Source organism: Aulonocara stuartgranti (assembly GCF_965226115.1).
Source record: "Aulonocara stuartgranti genome assembly, chromosome: 4".
Classification (NCBI taxonomy): domain Eukaryota; kingdom Metazoa; phylum Chordata; class Actinopteri; order Cichliformes; family Cichlidae; genus Aulonocara; species Aulonocara stuartgranti.
The window spans coordinates 38,100,860-38,124,945 of NC_138942.1; the positions used below are offsets into that span (position 1 = coordinate 38,100,860).

Genomic DNA, 24,086 nt, shown 5'->3' on the forward strand with positions numbered 1-24,086 from the left:
GGCTCCCGGGCTGTCATCGCCGTGGACCGGCTCTACGTGGACGGACAGCTCTACCGTGACCCCGGCATCACTCCATGGCTGTATTGTCCGCACACCAGATAAGAATCCGCTACACTATCCTCTTCACTCACACTCTCTTGTTTTAACTTTTGCTTAACTATGTAATTTCAGTTTGCTAATTTAGTATAACGTCACTGTCACTCTCTGCCAACGCTTTAATTGGAATGTTTCCGTTTTTATTTCTTTTTCCCGTCTCTCTCTTGTCGCTCAAATTGCTCTTTGGTTTATTTGCTTCTCTTTTCTATCACTATGTCGATCACCTGTTTCCCTATCCATCCACTCTGCACAATCACGCACACACATGCGTTTAAAGGCAACACATTGACAACAGCCACACAGCGCACACAGATATAGGACAGCCACACACATTTGCTCATATTAGTTATTATGCACACTCATAGTCAGACCTATGGAGCTTCTTGCCGCGCATTTTCTTCTCTTTACTTACAAAAAAAAATGTTGTGTTTCCATTTTCCTCACCCGTCTAAGCGAGACACACAGCGTACATCATTAGCCACAAACACACAACTATGGGCATGCTAAGATTTGTCACATGGAATGTGCATGGAGCTGGCTCTACGGAAAAAAGGTTAAAAATACTTAACCAACTTAAAACATTACAGGCAGACGTTGTTTTATTACGAGAAACCCACATGCCTGTCACAGGTTTGAACAAACTTAACACCTGAGTTTCCTCATGTGTTCTCAGCTTGTTATAATTCTAGACAAAGAGGAGTAGCAATTCTAATACATAAAAATATTAATTTCACAGTACTCGATGCAGTTATAGATCCAGAGGGCAGATTCCTAATCGTCAAACTATCTATACTTAACCAAAAGCTAGGTATTGTAGGTATTGTAAGTATATATATATATATATATATATATATATATATATATATATATATATATATATATATATATATATACATACAGCAAGCCCCATGATGGACAAAATCCAACAGATTAAGAGAGCAAGCAGAGTCATTCAAATAAATCATGTCACTGTAATCCAGGGCGGGTAAAAGAAAAAAAGTGGCAGCAACAAGCTTTTTCCTGTGAAACATGATCTGTTCCTGGAAGAGAAGCCCAACTTCAGCCTCAGTGTCTTTATTAGATGTTCAATGTGTGGCTTATAGGAAAGACTGTCATCAACCACAATACCGAGGTATGTGTACGAGGCCACAACCTCTGACTTGGATTCTTGAGATCAAATATATTTTCCTTTGGGTTTGTTTTCTTCCCATTTGTGGCTTTAATGTAGTGTTACATCCTGTTTGTTTGCTTCCATCTGTATACATGTCCAGATTCACTGTTGTTTCTATTCGTACATTGCTGTGTGATCACTGTTCCCTCTGCTGACTGATGTGACCTTTTGTATCTCACACTGATACTTGTCATATTTGTATCTGCGCCTAAAAGATAAAAAGTTTTCCATGCTAAAACACAGCTCCACCTCCTGCAGTTCTCCCTCTGAACCACTAGATGTCTCTGTTATCTAAATGAAGACGTGCAGCACAGCAACCACAGCAGCGCTCAGATCACAGGTGTCCTGTTCTTATGTCTAAAAGCATGAAACAGGTGAGACAGGTGGGATCAATATTAATGTTGTGGAAATATATGAAAAAGCAACAGAAGAGTGAAAACATTTCGTGTTTCTAGAAAGATCTTTCAGCTCACAGCTGCTCACAGACTGTATTTACAAGTGACAAACTGCAACTCTACAGTACATCTACAGTATATATCAAATATGTTCTGTATTCAAATCTATTGAGTGATGTTTGAAAGTCTTTCCAGGTGAGTTTGATCCAGGAGGGTCTGAAGTCAGAGTCAGACAGAGACTGTGCAGAGACTGTAGAAGGACAGAGCAGCAGCAGAGCAGTCCAGATACACTGATGATCCTCTGTCAGATCCAGAGGGACACACAGGGCTGATGCTGGACTCTACATTGTGTCTGACAGTGGAGCTGTTCTCAGAGCAGTTCACTCTGCAGCACTGACAGTCATCTGCACTTCATTCCTCTGTCAGTCACTGCTGGATGAAGCTCTCCTCTCCACCTCCCAGTAACATGGCCCAGTCAGAGCGTCTCTACACACAAGCTGCTGCTGCTTCAACCTCTCTGGATCATCAGGACACAGCTGCTCCTCTCTCAGCACACACACCGTCCTGTTTACCATCATCGCCTCCACCTGCAGAGAGAAGGAAGAGCAGAGGAGATAAACGAGTGTTTCCAGAGACTCTTCATCAGCTGTCAGTCAGTGATGCAGCACATCCAGTATAAAGAGCAGCAGGGACGTCAGTGCTGGGACTGTACTAGGACTCATTGTTGCTTCACTTTCTCTAATCTTTGGATTTTTATTGAAGTTGATGAAAATGTTTTTGACTCCTAGTTTTAGTTTGGACTTTCATTCATTAGAAGAACCTTGGTGTGTCCACTCTGAGCTCTGTAGGAACCCCAACAATCCAGATGGACAGTTCCAGCTGTTAACTGGAGGAATTCCATCCAAACATCTGCTCTCACTAAACTCTTCCTCACCTACAGACTGTGTTCTTCACTGCCTTAAATTCGGAAATTAATGCAGTCATTCGTCTGCGTGCTGCTTTGTTCAGAGAGCTGATTGGCTGTTGACAGTGTTTGATCAGAGCGTGTCAGCCGTTACCATGGTGACCATAAAGGTGAGAAACAGGAAGTGTTTGTGTCCAATCCTGAAGCCTGTCACCGTTCTCCTCTCACAGCTTCACTGAGAAGCTGCAGCTTTACAGGAAACACTGGATCTTTGTTTCATACTGACTGTGTTTAGTACAATACTGCTGACAGCACCACCCACTCACTCCATCACTCTACTCACCACAGAGTCTCCAGTCTGTAGTCTGGACTCTGCTGAAGATCAGACAGCTGCTTCACATCTGGATCCTTCAGGTTGTTTCCCCACAGGTTCAGCTGTCTCAGATGGGAGGGGTTGGACTTCAGTGCTGCTGCCAGATAATCACAGCTGATCTTTGACAAACCACAGCTCATCAATCTGTGTAAAGAATGAAAGATGTAAGTTTATTAGACAAAGAGCTTGAAATCATTCAGTGTTTCATCATCTGTTCAGAGCTGAAGAAGGTTCAGAATGTAGAAGTTTAGAAAATGGAAACTCCAAACAGCTGAAGCCAACAGGAAGCAGCTTCAAACAGGAAACTGTGCAGAGTTTCAGACTATATGTCCTGATGCAGCCAGTTGGATTTTGGAGATTTGAATCTCTGTTCTGTGACTAAGTCCTTGAATCATTTCTTCCAGTTGGTCCAACAAGACAGACTAAGTATTGGACATGTGTTGTGGCTCCATCAGGGGAGCTTCTAAATGTGATGTGATGGCCCCTCTGGGTCTGTCAGGTCACAGGACTGAAGAGAGCTCAAACTGGGCACACAGTTGTTCCAGTCTGGACCAAAGACTCTATACTGGGACTGAGGGACTGCTTTGACTGCACCCACTGGGACTTTTTAAAGGCTCATGTTCTCACTTAGATCATCGATTTCTACTTACATTTCTTTCTGGGAAAAATGGGGATTACTTTGGAAACAGGAAGTATTTTCCCCAATAAGCAGCCCTGGATTAGTAAATCACTCCAACATGTTCTCAGGCAGAAGAAGCTGTCTTGTTATGAGGGAGAGAAGAAAAAGATTGAGGCACAGAAACCTGTTGAAAGAGAGATAAAGCAGCTAAAATCAGGTGTAAAAGTAAAGCAGAGGATGAGCTGAATAAAGGACACTCAAGGCTGGCTTGGAAAGGAATGAAGTCCATGGTGGGGATGCAGAACAAGGAGCAAAGATGAATGTGATGCTGAATCAGCAGAAGACTTGGACTCATTTGATTCCAGCTTTGATATCATTGATTTTAATGAAGAGCTTTGTGATTGTAGCAAAGGGCTGGTAGCTCTGAGAGTCCCACTGATGAGGTGTTTGTGTGGAAATCTCTTAGTGGGACCAAAGAGAGAAAAAGCCCTGGTCCTGATGCTGTGGGAGGGAAATGATTGAAGTGTGCTGTGAGGAACATTTTCCAGTCCTCCTTGGAACAACAGGAAGTTCCCAGCATATGGAAACAAAGGTTAAGTGTCCTATGGCACTCAGTGATGATGGTGCTGTGGCCCCACCACCTCCACCTCTTTGTAAAGGAACTAACTGTAATCTGAAGCTTCAAATGGAACTAAGACTTCCTCCACTAGGTGGCAGTGTCTGATGAGAAAGTGTTAGTGGAGCTGGCCTGGAGTCAGAAACAGGAAGATGCAGGATTTGGGCTGAGATGGGGAAAAGTGGTTAGCACTAGTGCCTTAGAGCAAGAAGGTTGTAGGTTGAAGCTTGTTGGTCAGCTGGGCCTTTCTGTGGAGGTTGGATGTTCTCCCACAGTCCAATGAAATGCTGCTTAGGTTCATTGGTGCTTCTACATTGGCTGTAGGTGTGGATGTGAGAGAGTGCTTCTCTGTCGCTCTCTGTTGGCCCTGTGATGGACTGCTCACCTGTGCAGGTGGACCACGCCTCTTGCCCTATGACAGCTAGGGCACAGGCTGCAGCCCTGTGAGCCTAAGCTGAATAAACAGTTAGCAAAAATGATCCATAGATGGCCTGAAATCCCCCAGTTAGCAGTTTGGTAGATAGCTATGACATGCTGATCCCATCCAGCAGCTGTATTCTACCTGTAAGCTGATCCCTGCTGAGCCAAAGCACTTTTTCATATGCAAATTACAACCTTTAATAGAAACCTATTGGTCAGCATCTTATTAGCCTGCTGTTAGCTTCATTCCACAGAAAACTGAGAGAAACTAACAGAGTTGATAAAGAATAAAGAGAAATGTGCTGATTTAAAGCCTTTGAAGTGCTTCAGATGATCTCTGTCCACTTCTGTCCACTCATTCATTCATGTAAGCTTTCTAATGCAGCTTTGATCTTCACAGTCTGCTTCATGAAACTCATTCTAACCCTGAATGTCAGAGTGTTCCTCCTTCTCTTTCCCATCATTCATGCTGGCAGTGGAGGAGATTTGGATGTTGGACGGTGTTTGGATGATGTGTGTATGTTTGTGTTGGACTGCTGTCTGTAAAGCAAACGCACATTTTGCTTTGGATTTCAGTGTCACACAGACTTTAAGGTGGAATGAAGAGTTTGAGAGTTTCACAGTGAATTATCCAGTGGAGGATTTTTCTTCTTCTTTGCAGGTTTGAAATGTGAACATTGTTCTGCTGCAGTCAATGGACTAAACCAGAGAAGAAGAAAACAGACTTTACCATGAAGATCCTCAGTGTGGATCAGTATAATATCAGCCTGATGTCTGCAGTTTAGAGTCAGCACAACAATCATATTCATCTCAGCACAACTAAAACATGCTGACTGACCTCAGAGTTTCAAATCGACAACGTGGACTCTCCAGGAAACCACACAGATGCTTCACTCCTGAATCCTTCAGGTTGTAGTTGTAGCTCAGGTCCAGCTCTCTCAGATGGGAGGGGTTGGACTTCAGTGCTGCTGCCAGATAATCACAGCTGATCTCTGACAAACCACAGCTCTGCAATCTGTATAAAGAATGAAAGATGTAAGTTTATTAGACAAAGAGCTTGAAATCATTCAGTGTTTCATCATCTGTTCAGAGCTGAAGAAGGTTCAGAATGTAGAAGTTTAGAAAATGGAAACTCCAAACAGCTGAAGCCAACAGGAAGCAGCTTCAAACAAACACAACAAGAGAAAAAACTCTGAATGTTTCACATTAAAGTCGTACATTTCTCATAAAAACAGGACAAAGACTTGAAAAAGTCGTGTTTTTCCTTCCAGGAACCACATGGCTTCACTTTTAAAGGTGAAGTGTGACAGAAACGGACATATTTGAAGTCCAACACCTTTTTCCAGTCACATTATTAAAATGATGACAGATTACAAACTCTCAGCTGTGTCTGTAATCAAACCTCTGTAACTTTGCTTCACTTCAGCAGCATCAGCTCATGTTCACATGTTGATTCATGGTTTGCTTCAGTTTTTCATCGACTGCAGAAGATTTTGAAGGTTATCTGCTATAAAAAGCCAGAACAGGAAAACCTGCTTCATGTGTTTCTGTTTGATCCTCAGTGACTTTGACACAAAGGCCTCTGCTGTGATGATCACACCTCTGATCAGGTCTCACAGTGTCAGCTTTGTTTTTATACATATGGATATGTGCTGATAAATGATCAGAGTTAGAATATTTCCCACTGTCTGCTGTGTGCCGTGACCTTTGACCTGCTAAAGACAGTCAGCTGTGGATGATTCATTGTTGTGTCTGATACTTAGAACTGTGAGGAAGAAGCTACACAGTTAATCAGGGTCCCCTCTCTCTGAATCAGGAAAGGTGGGCAGGCCGCGTGTGGGCCGCGGGCCATACGTTGAGTCTCACTGTTTGAAATGTGAACATTGTTCTGCTGCAGTCAATGGACTAAACCAGAGAAGAAGAAAACAGACTTTACCATGAAGATCCTCAGTGTGGATCAGTATAATATCAGCCTGATGTCTGCAGTTTAGTGTCAGCACAACAATCATATTCATCTCAGCACAACTAAAACATGCTGACTGACCTCAGAGTTTCAAATCGACAACGTGGACTCTCCAGGAAACCACACAGATGCTTCACTCCTGGATCCTGCAGGTTGTTGTTGGAGCTCAGGTCCAGCTCTCTCAGATGGGAGGGGTTGGACTTCAGTGCTGCTGCCAGATAATCACAGCTGATCTCTGACAAACCACAGCTCACCAATCTGTATAAAGAATGAAAGATGTAAGTTTATTAGACAAAGTGCTTGAAATCATTCAGTGTTTCATCATCTGTTCAGAGCTGAAGAAGGTTCAGAATGTAGAAGTTTAGAAAATGGAAACTCCAAACAGCTGAAGCCAACAGGAAGCAGCTTCAAACAAACACAACAAGAGAAAAAACTCTGAATGTTTCACATTAAAGTCGTACATTTCTCATAAAAACAGGACAAAGACTTGAAAAAGTCGTGTTTTTCCTTCCAGGAACCACATGGCTTCACTTTTAAAGGTGAAGTGTGACAGAAACGGACATATTTGAAGTCCAACACCTTTTTCCAGTCACATTATTAAAGCAGACAAACTACAAGCTCATTTTCATTCCAACAAGTCATCTTCTGACCTGGACTAACAACACTGGTCTCTATGTGCAGCTGGCTGTGAGACCAGTGCTCAGGGAGCGTCTACAAAGTGCAACACTGAAAGAACATCACACACTCATTTGCTTCCAGCACTTTCACACAAACATCTACTGTCATCATTGTCACCAAACTCTGTGGATCCTTTATTGCAAATTCAAATGGGATCAAATGGTCAGACAAAAGAGGGTTATGAGGAAATATGATGAAATGTTGTGTATTAGCAGCAAGTTATTGAATCATTTTCCTCAGAAACCAAACAAAATGATTGACAAACATGTTTTTACAAACTCAGTGTTGGACTTGGATCAGCAGGATAAGCTGATGTTTAAAGGCATTTGAGTCTCGCTGTATGAGAGTCCAGTTCTTACTCAATATTTATGGATGATGTTCTATCAGTGTTGCACTTTGTAGACGCTCCCTGAGCCTCACAGCCAGCTGCACATGGACCAGCTGACATTACCCAGCATTAGAGGCGGCTGTAAAAAATTCATGTTCCCATTTAAATGGTTTTAATTTGAATAAAACGATGTTGATTCATTCAATCCTGAATCGATGTTTAATATTAATGTATTTTGCCAGAATCTCAGCTTAAAGCTCCCAAAAGTATTTCAACAACAAGCAAACAGATAAAACAGTAAATGAGAGCAGCTAAACACACAAAGATGGAAACACAGAGCGTGGATCGTTCACTCGACGGCACGTACACGGACACGCCGTCGGGGCTGACAGTGGACAGCTCACAGATCCTGAAGCTGCAGGTTTCATCTGTCTCCAACCAAAACTGAGTGAAGCAGCAGCAGAAGAAGATCCAAACTCTGCTTTACGTTTGATGAACATCGTCATGAATTCTCTCTGACTTTGACCTTTACTTCCTGCACAGCTCTCTCTCTCTCAGTGTGCTTCAAGAACAGTTTACCTTCAGAAATCTGTTTCCTGCATGATTCACTGCTTATTACGCACCAGTCTGCTGTTGTGTTCACTGCTGTCAGCCTCCGAAAACAAAGCCTCATTTCTGCTGTTCAATACTGAAGAAATTTAAACCTTTTAAAATGATGACAGATTACAAACTCTCAGCTGTGTCTGTAATCAAACCTCTGTAACTTTGCTTCACTTCAGCAGCATCAGCTCATGTTCACATGTTGATTCATGGTTTGCTTCAGTTTTTCATCGACTGCAGAAGATTTTGAAGGTTATCTGCTATAAAAAGCCAGAACAGGAAAACCTGCTTCATGTGTTTCTGTTTGATCCTCAGTGACTTTGACACAAAGGCCTCTGCTGTGATGATCACACCTCTGATCAGGTCTCACAGTGTCAGCTTTGTTTTTATACATATGGATATGTGCTGATAAATGATCAGAGTTAGAATATTTCCCACTGTCTGCTGTGTGCCGTGACCTTTGACCTGCTAAAGACAGTCAGCTGTGGATGATTCATTGTTGTGTCTGATACTTAGAACTGTGAGGAAGAAGCTACACAGTTAATCAGGGTCCCCTCTCTCTGAATCAGGAAAGGTGGGCAGGCCGCGTGTGGGCCACGGGCCATACGTTGAGTCTCACTGTTTGAAATGTGAACATTGTTCTGCTGCAGTCAATGGACTAAACCAGAGAAGAAGAAAACAGACTTTACCATGAAGATCCTCAGTGTGGATCAGTATAATATCAGCCTGATGTCTGCAGTTTAGAGTCAGCACAACAATCATATTCATCTCAGCACAACTAAAACATGCTGACTGACCTCAGAGTTTCAAATCGACAACGTGGACTCTCCAGGAAACCACACAGATGCTTCACTCCTGGATCCTTCAGGTTGTAGTTGTCGCTCAGGTCCAGCTCTCTCAGATGGGAGGGGTTGGACTTCAGAGCTGCTGCCAGATAATCACAGCTGATCTTTGACAAACCACAGTCCCTTAATCTGTATAAAGAATGAAAGATGTAAGTTTATTAGACAAAGTGCTTGAAATCATTCAGTGTTTCATCATCTGTTCAGAGCTGAAGAAGGTTCAGAATGTAGAAGTTTAGAAAATGGAAACTCCAAACAGCTGAAGCCAACAGGAAGCAGCTTCAAACAAACACAACAAGAGAAAAAACTCTGAATGTTTCACATTAAAGTCGTACATTTCTCATAAAAACAGGACAAAGACTTGAAAAAGTCGTGTTTTTCCTTCCAGGAACCACATGGCTTCACTTTTAAAGGTGAAGTGTGACAGAAACGGACATATTTGAAGTCCAACACCTTTTTCCAGTCACATTATTAAAGCAGACAAACTACAAGCTCATTTTCATTCCAACAAGTCATCTTCTGACCTGGACTAACAACACTGGTCTCTATGTGCAGCTGGCTGTGAGACCAGTGCTCAGGGAGCGTCTACAAAGTGCAACACTGAAAGAACATCACACACTCATTTGCTTCCAGCACTTTCACACAAACATCTACTGTCATCATTGTCACCAAACTCTGTGGATCCTTTATTGCAAATTCAAATGGGATCAAATGGTCAGACAAAAGAGGGTTATGAGGAAATATGATGAAATGTTGTGTATTAGCAGCAAGTTATTGAATCTTTTTCCTCAGAAACCAAACAAAATGATTGACAAACATGTTTTTACAAACTCAGTGTTGGACTTGGATCAGCAGGATAAGCTGATGTTTAAAGGCATTTGAGTCTCGCTGTATGAGAGTCCAGTTCTTACTCAATATTTATGGATGATGTTCTATCAGTGTTGCACTTTGTAGACACTCCCTGAGCCTCACAGCCAGCTGCACATGGACCAGCTGACATTACCCAGCATTAGAGGCGGCTGTAAAAAATTCATGTTCCCATTTAAATGGTTTTAATTTGAATAAAGCGATGTTGATTCATTCAATCCTGAATCGATGTTTAATATTAATGTATTTTGCCAGAATCTCAGCTTAAAGCTCCCAAAAGTATTTCAACAACAACCAAACAGCTAAAACAGTAAATGAGAGCAGCTAAACACACAAAGATGGAAACACAGAGCGTGGATCGTTCACTCGACGGCACGTACACGGACACGCCGTCGGGGCTGACAGTGGACAGCTCACAGATCCTGAAGCTGCAGGTTTCATCTGTCTCCAACCAAAACTGAGTGAAGCAGCAGCAGAAGAAGATCCAAACTCTGCTTTACGTTTGATGAACATCGTCATGAATTCTCTCTGACTTTGACCTTTACTTCCTGCACAGCTCTCTCTCTCTCTCAGTGTGCTTCAAGAACAGTTTACCTTCAAAAATCTGTTTCCTGCATGATTCACTGCTTATTACGCACCAGTCTGCTGTTGTGTTCACTGCTGTCAGCCTCCGAAAACAAAGCCTCATTTCTGCTGTTCAATACTGAAGAAATTTAAACCTTTTAAAATGATGACAGATTACAAACTCTCAGCTGTGTCTGTAATCAAACCTCTGTAACTTTGCTTCACTTCAGCAGCATCAGCTCATGTTCACATGTTGATTCATGGTTTGCTTCAGTTTTTCATCGACTGCAGAAGATTTTGAAGCTTATCTGCTATAAAAAGCCAGAACAGGAAAACCTGCTTCATGTGTTTCTGTTTGATCCTCAGTGACTTTGACACAAAGGCCTCTGCTGTGATGATCACACCTCTGATCAGGTCTCACAGTGTCAGCTTTGTTTTTATACATATGGATATGTGCTGATAAATGATCAGAGTTAGAATATTTCCCACTGTCTGCTGTGTGCCGTGACCTTTGACCTGCTAAAGACAGTCAGCTGTGGATGATTCATTGTTGTGTCTGATACTTAGAACTGTGAGGAAGAAGCTACACAGTTAATCAGGGTCCCCTCTCTCTGAATCAGGAAAGGTGGGCAGGCCGCGTGTGGGCCGCGGGCCATACGTTGAGTCTCACTGTTTGAAATGTGAACATTGTTCTGCTGCAGTCAATGGACTAAACCAGAGAAGAAGAAAACAGACTTTACCATGAAGATCCTCAGTGTGGATCAGTATAATATCAGCCTGATGTCTGCAGTTTAGTGTCAGCACAACAATCATATTCATCTCAGCACAACTAAAACATGCTGACTGACCTCAGAGTTTCAAATCGACAACGTGGACTCTCCAGGAAACCACACAGATGCTTCACTCCTGGATCCTTCAGCTTGTTGTTGTAGCTCAGGTCCAGCTCTCTCAGATGGGAGGGGTTGGACTTCAGTGCTGCTACCAGATAATAACAGCTGATCCCTGACAAACCACAGCTCACCAATCTGTATAAAGAATGAAAGATGTAAGTTTATTAGACAAAGAGCTTGAAAGCATTCAGTGTTTCATCATCTGTTCAGAGCTGAAGAAGGTTCAGAATGTAGAAGTTTAGAAAATGGAAACTCCAAACAGCTGAAGCCAACAGGAAGCAGCTTCAAACAAACACAACAAGAGAAAAAACTCTGAATGTTTCACATTAAAGTCGTACATTTCTCATAAAAACAGGACAAAGACTTGAAAAAGTCGTGTTTTTCCTTCCAGGAACCACATGGCTTCACTTTTAAAGGTGAAGTGTGACAGAAACGGACATATTTGAAGTCCAACACCTTTTTCCAGTCACATTATTAAAGCAGACAAACTACAAGCTCATTTTCATTGCAACAAGTCATCTTCTGACCTGGACTAACAACACTGGTCTCTATGTGCAGCTGGCTGTGAGACCAGTGCTCAGGGAGCGTCTACAAAGTGCAACACTGAAAGAACATCACACACTCATTTGCTTCCATCATCCAACCTGAAGAGGAAACTGACGGCTCCCCTTCAAAGTAAAAGCTGCTCCTTTTGGACACAGTATCAAAGAAAGTCTACAGTATAACACAGAAAAGACAGAGCAAAGTTTTGGTTGGTTTTAAATTGTGCAGAAATGAAACAACACTAAGCTCAATTATGTGACAGACATTTCATCCCATGTCAGTTTGGCCTCATCCTGGGCCGGATTATCCAGCACACACTCTGACCACAGGCCCAGGGGCCACGCACAGCTGGGCTCCATCCAAGAGACAGGAAACAAACCAACACAATAATAAAAAGCACCATGTGATCTTCTTACATCTTCAAGACAAACATAGTAAAAACATGAGCATATTTGTTTCCTGATAAAATGATGTGACAGGTAGAACAGAGTAAAGTGGTGGTGTTACAGCCTTTCTCCCCTCTGCTGCCGAGGCTGTTAGTCTCTCCCAAACTCAGCTACAGGACTTCCAAATGAATGAAAGCAGCAGAAGTGGCTTTACAAATGAAAGAGGAAGAGGAGAAGAAGAGGAGAGGGAAGCCACCCTGACCATCACTCCAGCTGAAAACATCACACTTCCATTAAAGTTGGTGAGGAAATGTTGAGCAGGATGAGCTGCTGGCTAATCTGGAGGCTGTAGCAGCAGCTCACAGTCACAGTGGGTTTCCACTCATGAAAAAGCTCTGGCTGCTTCATTTCTCATCTCATATCAGAGACTTTAAAGCTTCACTGAAGCTGTACTGTGATGCTTCCATATTCCAGTGAGGCCTCCATAATGATTTCAGCTGTTCTGTACACACACTGTGTGCCCTGTATGGCTCAAAGTCTCTGCAGCCTGTTTTTATCTGCTATCATCAGATCGTCATCATCCTCATTCACATCCCTCACACACTCTACAGCCTCATCAGCACTGACTTCATCTTCACTGACTGATGGAGCACAACATGAACCTGTGGAGGCTGAAACACTGTCCTGTCAAACATCTCCCCGTCACCACTCCACTTCTGTCAGCCTTTAAATGAACCCTGCTCAAGCCTGTCACTTCTGTTTGGAGCCAAAAGAAAAAACTGTTGTTCAGTCGTTTGGAAAGACTCAACATTTCTGAAAGCACTCAAACTTCTTCACATTTGTCTTCAGACACATCCTGAACATTTAGGAACTAAAGAAAGTTCCAGGAGGGTGGCACGGATGCCCCTCCGGTGGTCCTCCTTGGGCTCTCGCACTCTGGGGCCTCTGGATGTCTGGGGCCTGGATCTCCTCCATGCCTGCTTCATGCCCTGGGGGGCGGGGCTATGGCTCTTTACATCCTCTAGCAGACCATTACATGAAGAAACCTTTTGAATACAAGCGTGCTGATCCACACAGGTGTGCACACGGGTGTTCACTGTTCATAGACATAAACTACACCTCTATTGGTGCTATTTCCAAGCACATTGTGCGCTGTCGGTCCTGCTTGCTGCACAACAACATTCAATATTTAGTATTTACTGCTGTTTACACTAGATTAACGTGATGGTGTTGTGTTTAGTATGTTGCTGTTTTTTTTGCTTGTTTTCTCTTCTTTTTCTCTCAACAGGTGATCCAGGAGATTTCCCCCCCCCCCCCACCCCCCACCCCTTTCTCACTGTCCCTCTCCCCTTCTGTTTTTCTTTTCCTTCCTCTTTCTTTCTCCCTTTCCTGTCCCTCACTCATGTCTGTCCCGTCTGTAACAACTGAAAATAAAATAAAATAAATAATAAAAACAAAGGTCGATCAAATGGACCAATACGGCAATGCCACGATGATCCATTTGGCAAAGTAAATCCATTGTGTCTCCTTGTTGGTCTTCAGACAACAATTCTGACGGATAAAGAACCAAATGGGACAGGCAAAAAAAAAAAAAAAAAGGAACTAAAGAAAGTTTCAAACATCAAAGACCTGAAATATAGAAAAACTACAACAGCTGCAGACAGTGAACTCACCTCAGAGTCTCCAGTCGACAGTTTGGACTCTGCAGTCCAGCACACAGAAGCTTCACTCCTGAATCCTGCAGCTTGTTCTCGCTCATGTCCAGCTCTGTCAGATGGGAGGGGTTGGACTTCAGAGCTGAGGCCACAACTTCACAGTGAGTCTCTGAGAGTCCACAGTGAGTCAGTCTGTGATGATAGAAAATATAAAATGTGTTATTATAAAAGCAGAAAATCTGCATTATAAACACAGACTGAATGTATATGAAGACAAAACAGAGTGAGGTCATAATCTGATGAATCTGCTCTTCACATCTGTGCTTCAGCTCCTCTTACTGTGTTTGACATGACACAACGACTGAGTCTCTCTCAGACCTGCAGACTTTTAATGAGAATCTTTGTTTGGCTTTAATCTGTAGATGAAGGAGGAAGATGGTGTCACATTTAGGCTTCCATAATGTCCACAGTCTGTCACTGAGATCTGATCCAGAGTCAGAGTGAAGACACACATTTGGATTGTTTCCTGTTTTGACTCCAGAACATTTGAATGAGTTGAGCTCAGTGAAGAGTTCCAGCTGGAAAGATGATCTCTGTTTGCTACCTGCTGTCAGGTACGACTGTTCACGTCCACACGCAGGAAAAACCTGCTGACTGTTACCAAACGGAGCAGAAATCTCATCACTGGACAATAATGATGGACTCACAGCTGCTGATATCACATCTGATTTCAGGGGAACTAAACACAGAAATGATTGGCTCATTTTAGCTTTCTGAGCCATTATCTGCTGCTGTGTCGCTAGTTGGCAGAAAATGATTTGTATTCCTGTTCAGGGCTTCAGTGTTTATGAGTCCAGATCCAGGTGACAGCAAGTCAAAATGATGTTACCTGTCTGTGTCCAGCAGCAGCCTGTATTCACTTTGAATATTGTTATAACCTGACATGGATCAGTTTGTCTTTGATTGGTTTGTAAAGGTCACTGTTTCCATTGGACCTGAGTGACGGTACAAAGACAGAGAGGGAGAGAAAGGAGAGAGAGGATGGAGACAGCAAAGAGAGAGCAACAGAAACAGGTGAGAGTGGACAGGTGACCAAGGTCAGCAACCAATCAGAGAGCTTCTGTTTGACCCACAGTCACTGATGATGACTGCACATAACCAAGCAGTGTGTTACTCTGATATCAAACATGGATCCTGCTCTTATAATAACGATCATCAGATGATGTTATTGTGTTATTTTGTAGCTGAATACGATGTTTGTGTGATTATCAGTGAAAGAAGCAGTGAGGAGGATGGAGAGAGAGAGAGGACAGAGGGTGAAGTTAGAAACACTAAAAGGATTTTTCATGGATTTCATGGATGATTTGAGTGATTTCCAGCAGGACACTTAAACATGTCAGTGGACGTCCTAAAGAACATATTCACTGATATGAAACGTGTCACTGAACAGGATCAATATCAGTGGAAACATGGTGGAAACAGCTGTGACTGCATGGATGTGACACACTTCAAATCTGTTCTCCACTCTTGGATTTGGGATCCATGGAGCTGCTGCTGAGTCTGTACAATAAAGGAATGGTGTGGAAGGTTGCAGCGTACGGACACAAACACTTTGTGGTTACAATCTGATTTTATTTTCAAAATTAAACTTCTAACCTACACTGATCAATGATGTTAATGATCACATCTGGACTCACCCAGCCTTTCTGCAGTTCCTCACAGCTGGAATCAGTTTCAGTCGTCCCCCTGTTGATGTGTTGTACTTCTGCAGGTCCAACTCATCCAGAACCTCCTCTGACATCTGCAGCATGAAGGCCAGAGCTGAGCACTGGATCTCAGAGAGTCTCTCTGATCTGTTCTCTGACTTCAGGAACTCTTGGATCTCCTGATGTACTGAGAGGTCGTTCATCTCCATCAGACAGTGGAAGATGTTGATGCTTCTGTCAGGAGAGATTTTATCACTGTTCATCTCCTTCAGGTTGTTGACGACTCTCTGGATGGTTTCTGGACTGATCTCTGTCTGACCCAGCAGACCTGCTAAGAGTCTCTGGTTGGACTCCAGACAGAGGCCATGAAGGAAGCGGACAAACAGGTCCAGGTGGCCATTTTTACTCTGGAGGGATTTCTCCATGACTCTCATAAGCAAATCATCAGAAAATGAAATGTAATAGTAAGGATCATCTGGATTATTTTCCAGGAAGTTCTTCAGCACCTCTGTCTTCCTATTGGTGTGACAGTGGAACATGTAGACAGCAGCCAGAAACTCCTGAATGCTCAGATGAACAAAGCAGTAGACTGGTTTCTGGAAGATCACACACTCTCTTTTGAAGATCTCTGTACAAACTCCTGAGTACACCGAGGCCTCTGTCACATCCAGACCACACTGCTCCAGGTCTTCTTGGTAGAACATGATGTTTCCTTTCTCCAGATGTTCAAACGCCAGCCTCCCCAGCTTCAGAAGAACTTCCCTGTCAGCCTCCGTCAGCTCCTGTGGACTCGTCTCATGTCCCTCGTGGTACTTGTTCTTCTTCCTCTTTGTCTGAACCAGCAGGAAGTGTGAGTACATGTCAGTCAGGGTCTTGGGCAGCTCTCCTCTCTGCTCTGTAGTCAACATGTGCTCCAGAACTGTAGCAGTGATCCAGCAGAAGACTGGGATGCTACACATGATGTGGAGGCTCCTGGATGTCTTCATGTGGGAGATGATTCTGCTGGACAGCTCTTCATCACTGAATCTCCTCCTGAAGTACTCCTCCTTCTGGGCGTCAGTGAAGCCTCGTACTTCTGTTAGCCTGTCAACACATGTAGGAGGGATCTGATTGGCTGCTGCAGGTCGGGAAGTTATCCAGACGAGAGCCGAGGGAAGCAGATTCCCCTGGATGAGGTTTGTCAGCAGCTGGCTGACTGATGACTTCTGTGTGACATCAGACAGCAGCTTCCTGTTGGTGAAATCCAATGAAAGTCTGCTTTCATCCAGGCCGTCAAAGATGAACAAAAGCTGAGAGACAGCCAGCTTCTCTGCTGAGACCTTCTGTAATGTTGGATGGAAAACATGGAGCAGCTCCAGAAGACTGTACTGCTCATCTCTGATCAGGTTCAGCTCCCTGAATGAAAGCAGAACCACCACACTGACATGTTGGTTCTCCAAGCCCTCTGCCCAGTCCAGAGTGAACTTCTGCACTGAGAAGGTTTTTCCAACACCAGCCACGTCGTTGGTCAGAACCACTCTGATGGGTCTCTGTTGGTCAGGTAAGGCTTTAAAGATGTCCTGGCACCTGATTGGAGCGTCATGGAGGGCGTCCATCTTGGAAGCAGTCTCCAGCTGCCTCACCTCATGTTGGGTATGAACCTCTGAACGCTGTCCCTCTGTGATGTAGAGCTCAGTGTAGATGGTGTTGAGGAGGGTTCTACTTCCTGTTTCATCACTTCCTTCAGTCACACGTTCACATCTCCTCCTCAGACTGACCTTATGTTCATCTAAAACCTCCTGCACACCAACATCTGCTGAAAGAAAGAAAAACAGAAAGAAAACTCTTCAATGTCTGAACAACACAAGAAGTCCAGTTTTCAGAAATGAGTCCATCAGCAGACAGATGTTCAGTCTTACTTTGTACACAGCTGCTCTGACTGGCTGTCTGCAGTCCAGCTCTGCTTCTGGATCTTTCTCCACACTGTGGACAGGAGGAGTCTCCTGATGAAGCAGACTGGTCCCAGTATGAGGGGATGCACTGTCTGCAGAACCAGTGTCCACAGCTGGTAGAGACTGGATCCTTCAGGACGTCCTGACACAAAGCACAGCAGGACAGCTGCTCCTCCTCACAGACACCACTCCTTTTCCTCTTCCTCCCTCTGTGAACACATTTCTTTATCACTAAAAACATTGACTGTTAGTGACAAACATCCAGATTTGATGACACTGTGCAGAAGCTGTGATGGTGACACAGAAAAGTCAAAGTGGAGATACTTCTGTCCACCTTTGATTAGACTCATTACAAAAAGGAAAACAAAGTTTGAACACAGTCATGTTTCCAGTTCACTGACTTACATTTATTCCATGGACACTCACTCTAACCTGAACCACAGCTACAACCCAACATTGTTGAGGCCTCATCTCCTCCTTTCCTGACTGTAGAGGTTAAATATGCAACAACCAACAAATAAAAGAATTTGGTTCATTTCAAAGAAATTCACACGGTGACCAAGTAAAGTAACCGTAGTAAAGGAGACAACATCCCGTTGATGGTGGGATTATTTGAAAGATTTGCTTTAGTCACGTCACCAAATGCAGTTGAACCACCCGTGGATCCATGTTTGACCATTCTACCACTCTGAGCTCTGCTTTTTAATCATTTTATTATTATCATCATTCATTTATTCATTCTTTGGAGGGGGGCTATTTCCTAATGCCGCCCTAATAAGGTGATGTTCAAGGGGAAATATAACAGAAACTCTTTCAGTGTTATTCATTAATAAATTAACAGATAAACTGTGAAGAAGAAAAAAACTGAGATTTAAAGGAGAGAGTGAGAAACTTGATCATCCATCCTCATAATACATGTTTATCAGTATCTGCTGTGACCATACTGCAGTAATAACTACAAGTCTGCATTTCTGTGACTGTTGATCAATCACAGCAGGAATCTGAGCTCATCTCTGCACACAGAGCAGCTTCAGCTCTGGGATAAACTGCTCGCTTCACGTCCTTCTCAGCTCACAGACACTCATCCTGATATTTTCCTTTAACATTTGATGGTATAATTCATCTGAGTTTAAACTTTATCTGCAGAAATACAGAAAAACAGACCCAAACACCAGAAACCATCAGTTTCACCATGTAGAATATATTGCTGTTTCCTTGCTTTTAATTCAGAGAGAAACTCTGATTTTGATTTTCTCTGTTCTCTTTGCCACGGCCCATCCCAGCAGCAGCTGAAGCAGCTGACTGTCACAACACTGAATAACACTTTAGGAGGAACGTCTTGATGCTTTCTCAATCATCCAGGAAAGTAACTCTCCAAAAGTTGATTCTGTTCATCTGGACGTAGCATAAATGTGGTTATCCCAGCTGGACTTTTGTCAAAGCTGGAAAGGCTCCTAAAGAAAGCTCCAGCCGATCCAGGAGAGAAGGACAACCGCTGCCCAAGAGAAAACCTGTAGTGATCCCGTATGTGTCAGGAGTATCGGAGCAGTTGAGATGCATTTTTTCTAAACACCAGGTAGGGCTGCACGATTTTGCATAAAATGAGAATCACGATTTTTTGGCTTAGAATTGAGATCACGATTTTCTCACGATTTTCTTTTCCAGTATAAATATTTATTGCACTTATTAACTGCACATCAACTTCGTAACAGTTGAGACTGAACATAAAAACAATAAATAAACATAAAAACAACAAATGTCTCACATTTTGTCGTTGCCGAAAATGTACTGCTTGAAATTCCGTCTCCACCGTTGCTCGACGCTGCGTGTATAGAGCAGGTAGTGCAACAATAGAAAAATAGTTGGCACTGTGTAGCATTTGTCTAGGGTGTTGATCATTTTCCTAAATCCCTCGTTTTGCACAGTGTTGATGGAGCCATATCTGTGGTCAGGTGATAAGTGATAGCCTCCGTAATTTCTTTGTGCCTGCGGGAGTTCGACGGGTATAGGGAAGCGCTGTATAAGGTTCCGTTATTGATGTTTGGGTGGTTGACCGGGACGGATTTTCTCCAGTCACTTTCTCGTCATCCCTGACGTGCTCTCCGTTGTTTTTTCCTGCTAATTTTAGCGTCACACGGCACAGCTTCTGTATCACGTGGTATAAGGCTCCGCCCTTGTCATTTGTTGAGCAGGAAGAGTGAGCGCTTGTTTTCATGCAGAGTACGTCCCGGATCAAAATGCGGTACAATCATCGTCTTTTTTTTCTTTTTTTTAAAAATTGTTGTCATTTGGAAATGAGATCGCACATAAGTATGAATTGAGATCGCGATTTTCTAACGATTAATCGTGCAGCTCTAACACCGGGTCTCTGTGTCTTTTAAACCCAAAACACCCTGCCCCAAAAACTGGTCCACCCCACAAATCGGGTCCCCGACACAAACAGAGTAACATAGTGTACGCTGTTAAGTGCAGGAGGATTGTCAGGATTTATACATCGGGGAAACCAAACAACCTCTGGCTACAACACAGAAGAGCCACCTCGTCAGGCCAGGACTCTGCAGTCTGTTTACACCTACAGGCCAGTGGACACTCTTTCAATGATGAGGATGTAACATCCTGGACAGGGAGGAACGCTGGTTTGAGGGCGGAGTCAAGGAGGCCATTTACGTGAAAAGGGAAAGACCATCTCTGAATAGAGGAGGGGGCCTAAGGGTCCATCAGTCACCATCTTACAATGCTGTGATTGCAGCCATTCCCCAACTCTCTGTGAATGGGACTCATGGCCATTGATCAGTGATTGTTGATCAATGGTCATGAGAATTTTCCAGATGAACAGAATTAACTTTTGGAGAAAGTTCAATCAGCATTTCAGATATAAGAGGGTATTTTAACACCAACATCAGTCCTTCTACTTAACTATGTTTGCCTCTTTGTTTACGCCTAAATTAACTTTACTGTTAACGAGTTTTCATGTTTTTATAATCCACCAGTGTGCTCATGCTTTTTTAAGTGAAAAGAGATTTTTAATGATCAAATATAATTATTTTTGTTATTTGTGGATTTTAAATGTCCTTGACAGAGACAGATGATAATCATTATTCTGCACTGTGGTCTCAGGTTTGGTCGAGGTAGCACAAAGAATGGCTGGCTATGTTGAACTTCCTCCTGGGATCTACACTAAGAAGTGAGTCCAACATTAGCAGGGTCTCTTCCCTTTATCTGGATTCACTTTAGCATTCACAGTCACGTGAAGCTTGTTATTAACTCGATAAGTCAACCCAGGGTTTCAGCTGAGCGTTCACATGAAACACGTGGTGTTGGCAGCATCTGATCAATCATATTCATGGAGACGTGTATCAGCAACAGAGCAGCTGAGTTTGCAGGAGGAAGTCAAACTAAACCACAGGAACAATATGAGGAGATTACACACATAATAAAATACTAGCAGTAACACAGCTGCTGCAGACAAATCAGTCGTGTGATCGTGTGTGAGAGGAGACGGACAGTAAAGGAGTTTGCTATTAAAAGCTCTGTATGAATGTGGGAGACTTTGAAGGGCTTTAAAAAGGCCAATATAAAATAAAAGGCAGCAAAACTGCTGACTGTGAAAGTCACCAGACTTATCAGAGCTCTATGATTAAGACCTGTAAGAACACCTATTTGTACTTGTTGGCGTTATATCAAATACACACGTATATTAAGCCTTTGTTTGAATTTGTTACTTTCAGACTGTGAAACATCACAGAGGCTGCAGCTGAAGATCTTTTATTCACCTGGAAATTTACTTTAAATGTTAGATGGAAAATTAACCAAAGTAAGAACAATAATCCATAAACCTTCATAAAGACAAACATCTCCCCAGCTGCTGAAGTGTCACTGAAGGGAAAAACTATTTGTCCTCCTCCATCCAGCAAACACAACGTTTCTTGGAAGAGCTCCGCACCAGCCTATAATTTTTTACTCATAACCTCCTTTTTTATGACACCTTTCTGTTGATTCCTGACGTTTGTATATATTTTATAACAATGACGAAACCTAAAGCTTCAAAAGCCCGTGAAAAGACTGAGAAAATTGGAGAAGATGAAGGTGAGCCAGCGAGTGTGGCTAACGAGCACGTGCTAGCTGAGGAGCCAAGTGCAATTAGCCCCGTGACTTCCCAAGTAGCTAACCCGACGTCGGCCGACATAATGAGTGCAATTGCTAGATTGGAGACTTCGGTTGATAGCAAATTAACTGCTATTTCAACCACGATGAACGCTGTGGAGACCACTCTTTCCACATTAAATGGGAGGATACATGATATTGAGGAAGCTGTAAATGGGCATGACGAGAGGATTGCCGTTTTAGAGGCGCTCTGCGACTCACTCCAGAAAGGATACGATTTACATCACAAAAAATTGGATGACCTCGAGTCGCGGTCAAGACGACAGAATATCAGGATCCTTGGAGTTGCGGAGGGGACAGAGAAAGGAAACCCACTGGACTTTGCTTCTGAGCTAATTCCTAAGCTCCTGGGGAGTGAGAACTTCACGGGCAGGGTTGTGGTGGATAGAGCACACCGTGCCCTGGGCCCCAAGCCAGCTGACGGGGACCAGCCTCGTCCTTTAATTGTAAGGCTGCACTACTATCAAACCCGCGAGCGTATCCTGAGGCTGGCAGCACAAAAAGCTGCGCTGCAGTACGACGGGGCGAAAGTTTTCATCTTTCCAGATCTGACCGCGGAGGTGCTGGCACGGCGCAAGAAGTTTGAAGAAATCCGCAAACGGTGCAGGGCGGCCAATCTACGCTACAGCTTTAGTCATCCGGCTCGATTTCGGGTGACGCTGGACGGGGTCACACAGACTTTTGATAAGCCGGAGGCAGCCAAAAGATTCCTGGACCAGAAACTGGCCGTGGGTACAAATGAGTAGGGCTTTTTAACACAACGGTTTACTTCCTCAGGTATATGTTTTTTCTGCATAAGCCTTATTTTTGCTGTTCTTATGGGCGTGTTGATGTGGGCTCATACAGCTTAGGTCAGTATTATTGCTGTTATTACTTCCTACAATATGGACAGTATAAGCCCTCAGGGTCTTTGTTTACTCTTTGATTTGCTGTATGGGAGCCTAGTAAAGCTCACACATATATGGTTTATACGGCTTTTGTTTTTCATTTATCTGAATTTTCTCTTTTTCTTTTATAAAGTGTCTTATAAATCTCCCTTTGCTGGTGTGGGGTTGCGGGATGGGTAAGGGGTAGGATTGTAGCTACTACTATGTTCCTATTGGATATGTTGGGTGGAGAAGGGCTTCAATTGGGGAGGCCCCTCATTTTTGGTGGGACTGTTCTTAGTGTTTTATGTTTGGATGTTTTTGTTCTATGGTGGTACAGAGTGTATAACTACTGGTTAGCTAGTCAAATTAGGATAAGTAACATTTATGTTAAACACATTCAATAAGACTACACTGAGGTTGGTCAGTTGGAATGTGAAAGGCCTGGGTAATCCTGTAAAAAGGGCTAAAGTTCTTGCACACCTTTAACTATTGCAACCTGACATAATTTTTTTACAGGAGACACATGCTAAGCGCAAAGTTCAATCTGTGCTCCGTGCTAATTGGTTGGGTCAGGCATACAATGCTAATTTTGGAGCTAAAGCAAGAGGGGTTGCAATTTTGTCCAGGAAGAATATTCCTTTCTGTCAAAGCACAGTTACTGTGGGTCCAGGGGGAAGGTACCTAATTCTTACAGGTCTCTTGAACTCCTTACCCGTCACTTTTGTAAACGTATACGGTCCTAACTTTGATTGCCCTGAGTTTTTTCAAAACATTTTTTGAATTGGGTGATAAGCCTCATAGGTTACTTACAAGATTACTTAGAAAAACACAAGCATCACAAACGATACTATCAATCAACAACAAACATGGGCGGACCACTAGAAACCCCAAGAAATAAACAAGTGTTTTGAAGATTTTTATCATGATCTTTATAGCTCTAAGAGTTCTGCGAGTCAGTCATTAATTGAGGACTTTCTGGAAAAGTGTGATCTCCCAAAATTAGACGATGAGGCAGTTGCAGATTTGGAGGCGGACTTCACATTAGATGAGATTAAGACAGCTATTCAACAGATGTCAAATAATAAGGCCCCTGGGCCAGATGGTTTTGGAGCAGAGTTTTATAAAGCTTACTCCTCATTGCTAGCCCCTCTGATTTTGCGTATGTTTAACTATTCAAAATTGTCTGGCTCTTTGCGAAGTTCATTATATCATGGTGTAATTTCATTGATTCTTAAAAAAGATCGCGATCCTATGTCTGTCTCGTCCTATCGGCCTATATCTCTCCTTTCTGTTGAGACCAAGATATTAACAAAAGTGTTATCAAACCGCCTTAAAGATCATATTGCTAAACTTATCCATCCGGATCAAACAGGGTTTATCCCTAACCGCTACATTTATTTTAATTTGCGTAGATTATTTAATCTCATATATAGTCCTGCTAGGTGTTCAGATGATTCTGTGGTAATAGCTTTGGATGCTGAAAAAGCTTTTGATCAGGTCGAGTGG

General features: G+C 43.0%; 2 protein-coding genes across 8 annotated transcripts in view; both read right to left on the minus strand.

Annotated features, from left to right (window-relative positions):
• The window catches only part of LOC309704922 (NACHT, LRR and PYD domains-containing protein 12-like), a 191,542-nt gene that overhangs the window by 75,686 nt on the left and 91,770 nt on the right, over positions 1-24,086 (minus strand). For 5 of the 6 annotated variants that reach the window (XM_082530429.1, XM_082530428.1, XM_082530430.1 and 2 more), the window contains 4 exons: positions 11,285-11,461; positions 8,961-9,137; positions 6,639-6,815; positions 5,433-5,609 (listed from right to left, as the gene is read on the minus strand). In XM_082530429.1, coding sequence (XP_082386555.1) covers positions 5,433-5,609; positions 6,639-6,815; positions 8,961-9,137; positions 11,285-11,461 — 708 coding nt within the window. The remainder of the gene's footprint in view (positions 1-5,432; positions 5,610-6,638; positions 6,816-8,960; positions 9,138-11,284; positions 11,462-24,086) is intronic. The other variant, XM_082530432.1, reaches the window with a different exon arrangement.
• LOC309704945 (protein NLRC3-like) overlaps positions 1,155-24,086 on the minus strand; it is a 39,162-nt gene continuing 16,230 nt past the window's right edge. Inside the window, exons 5-9 of one of the 2 annotated variants that reach the window (XM_082530464.1) lie at positions 17,515-17,756; positions 15,608-17,411; positions 13,929-14,102; positions 2,910-3,083; positions 1,155-2,249 (exon numbers count right to left, since the gene is read on the minus strand). In XM_082530464.1, coding sequence (XP_082386590.1) covers positions 2,237-2,249; positions 2,910-3,083; positions 13,929-14,102; positions 15,608-17,411; positions 17,515-17,756 — 2,407 coding nt within the window. In that variant the 3' untranslated portion in view covers positions 1,155-2,236. The remainder of the gene's footprint in view (positions 2,250-2,909; positions 3,084-13,928; positions 14,103-15,607; positions 17,412-17,514; positions 17,757-24,086) is intronic. The other variant, XM_082530465.1, reaches the window with a different exon arrangement.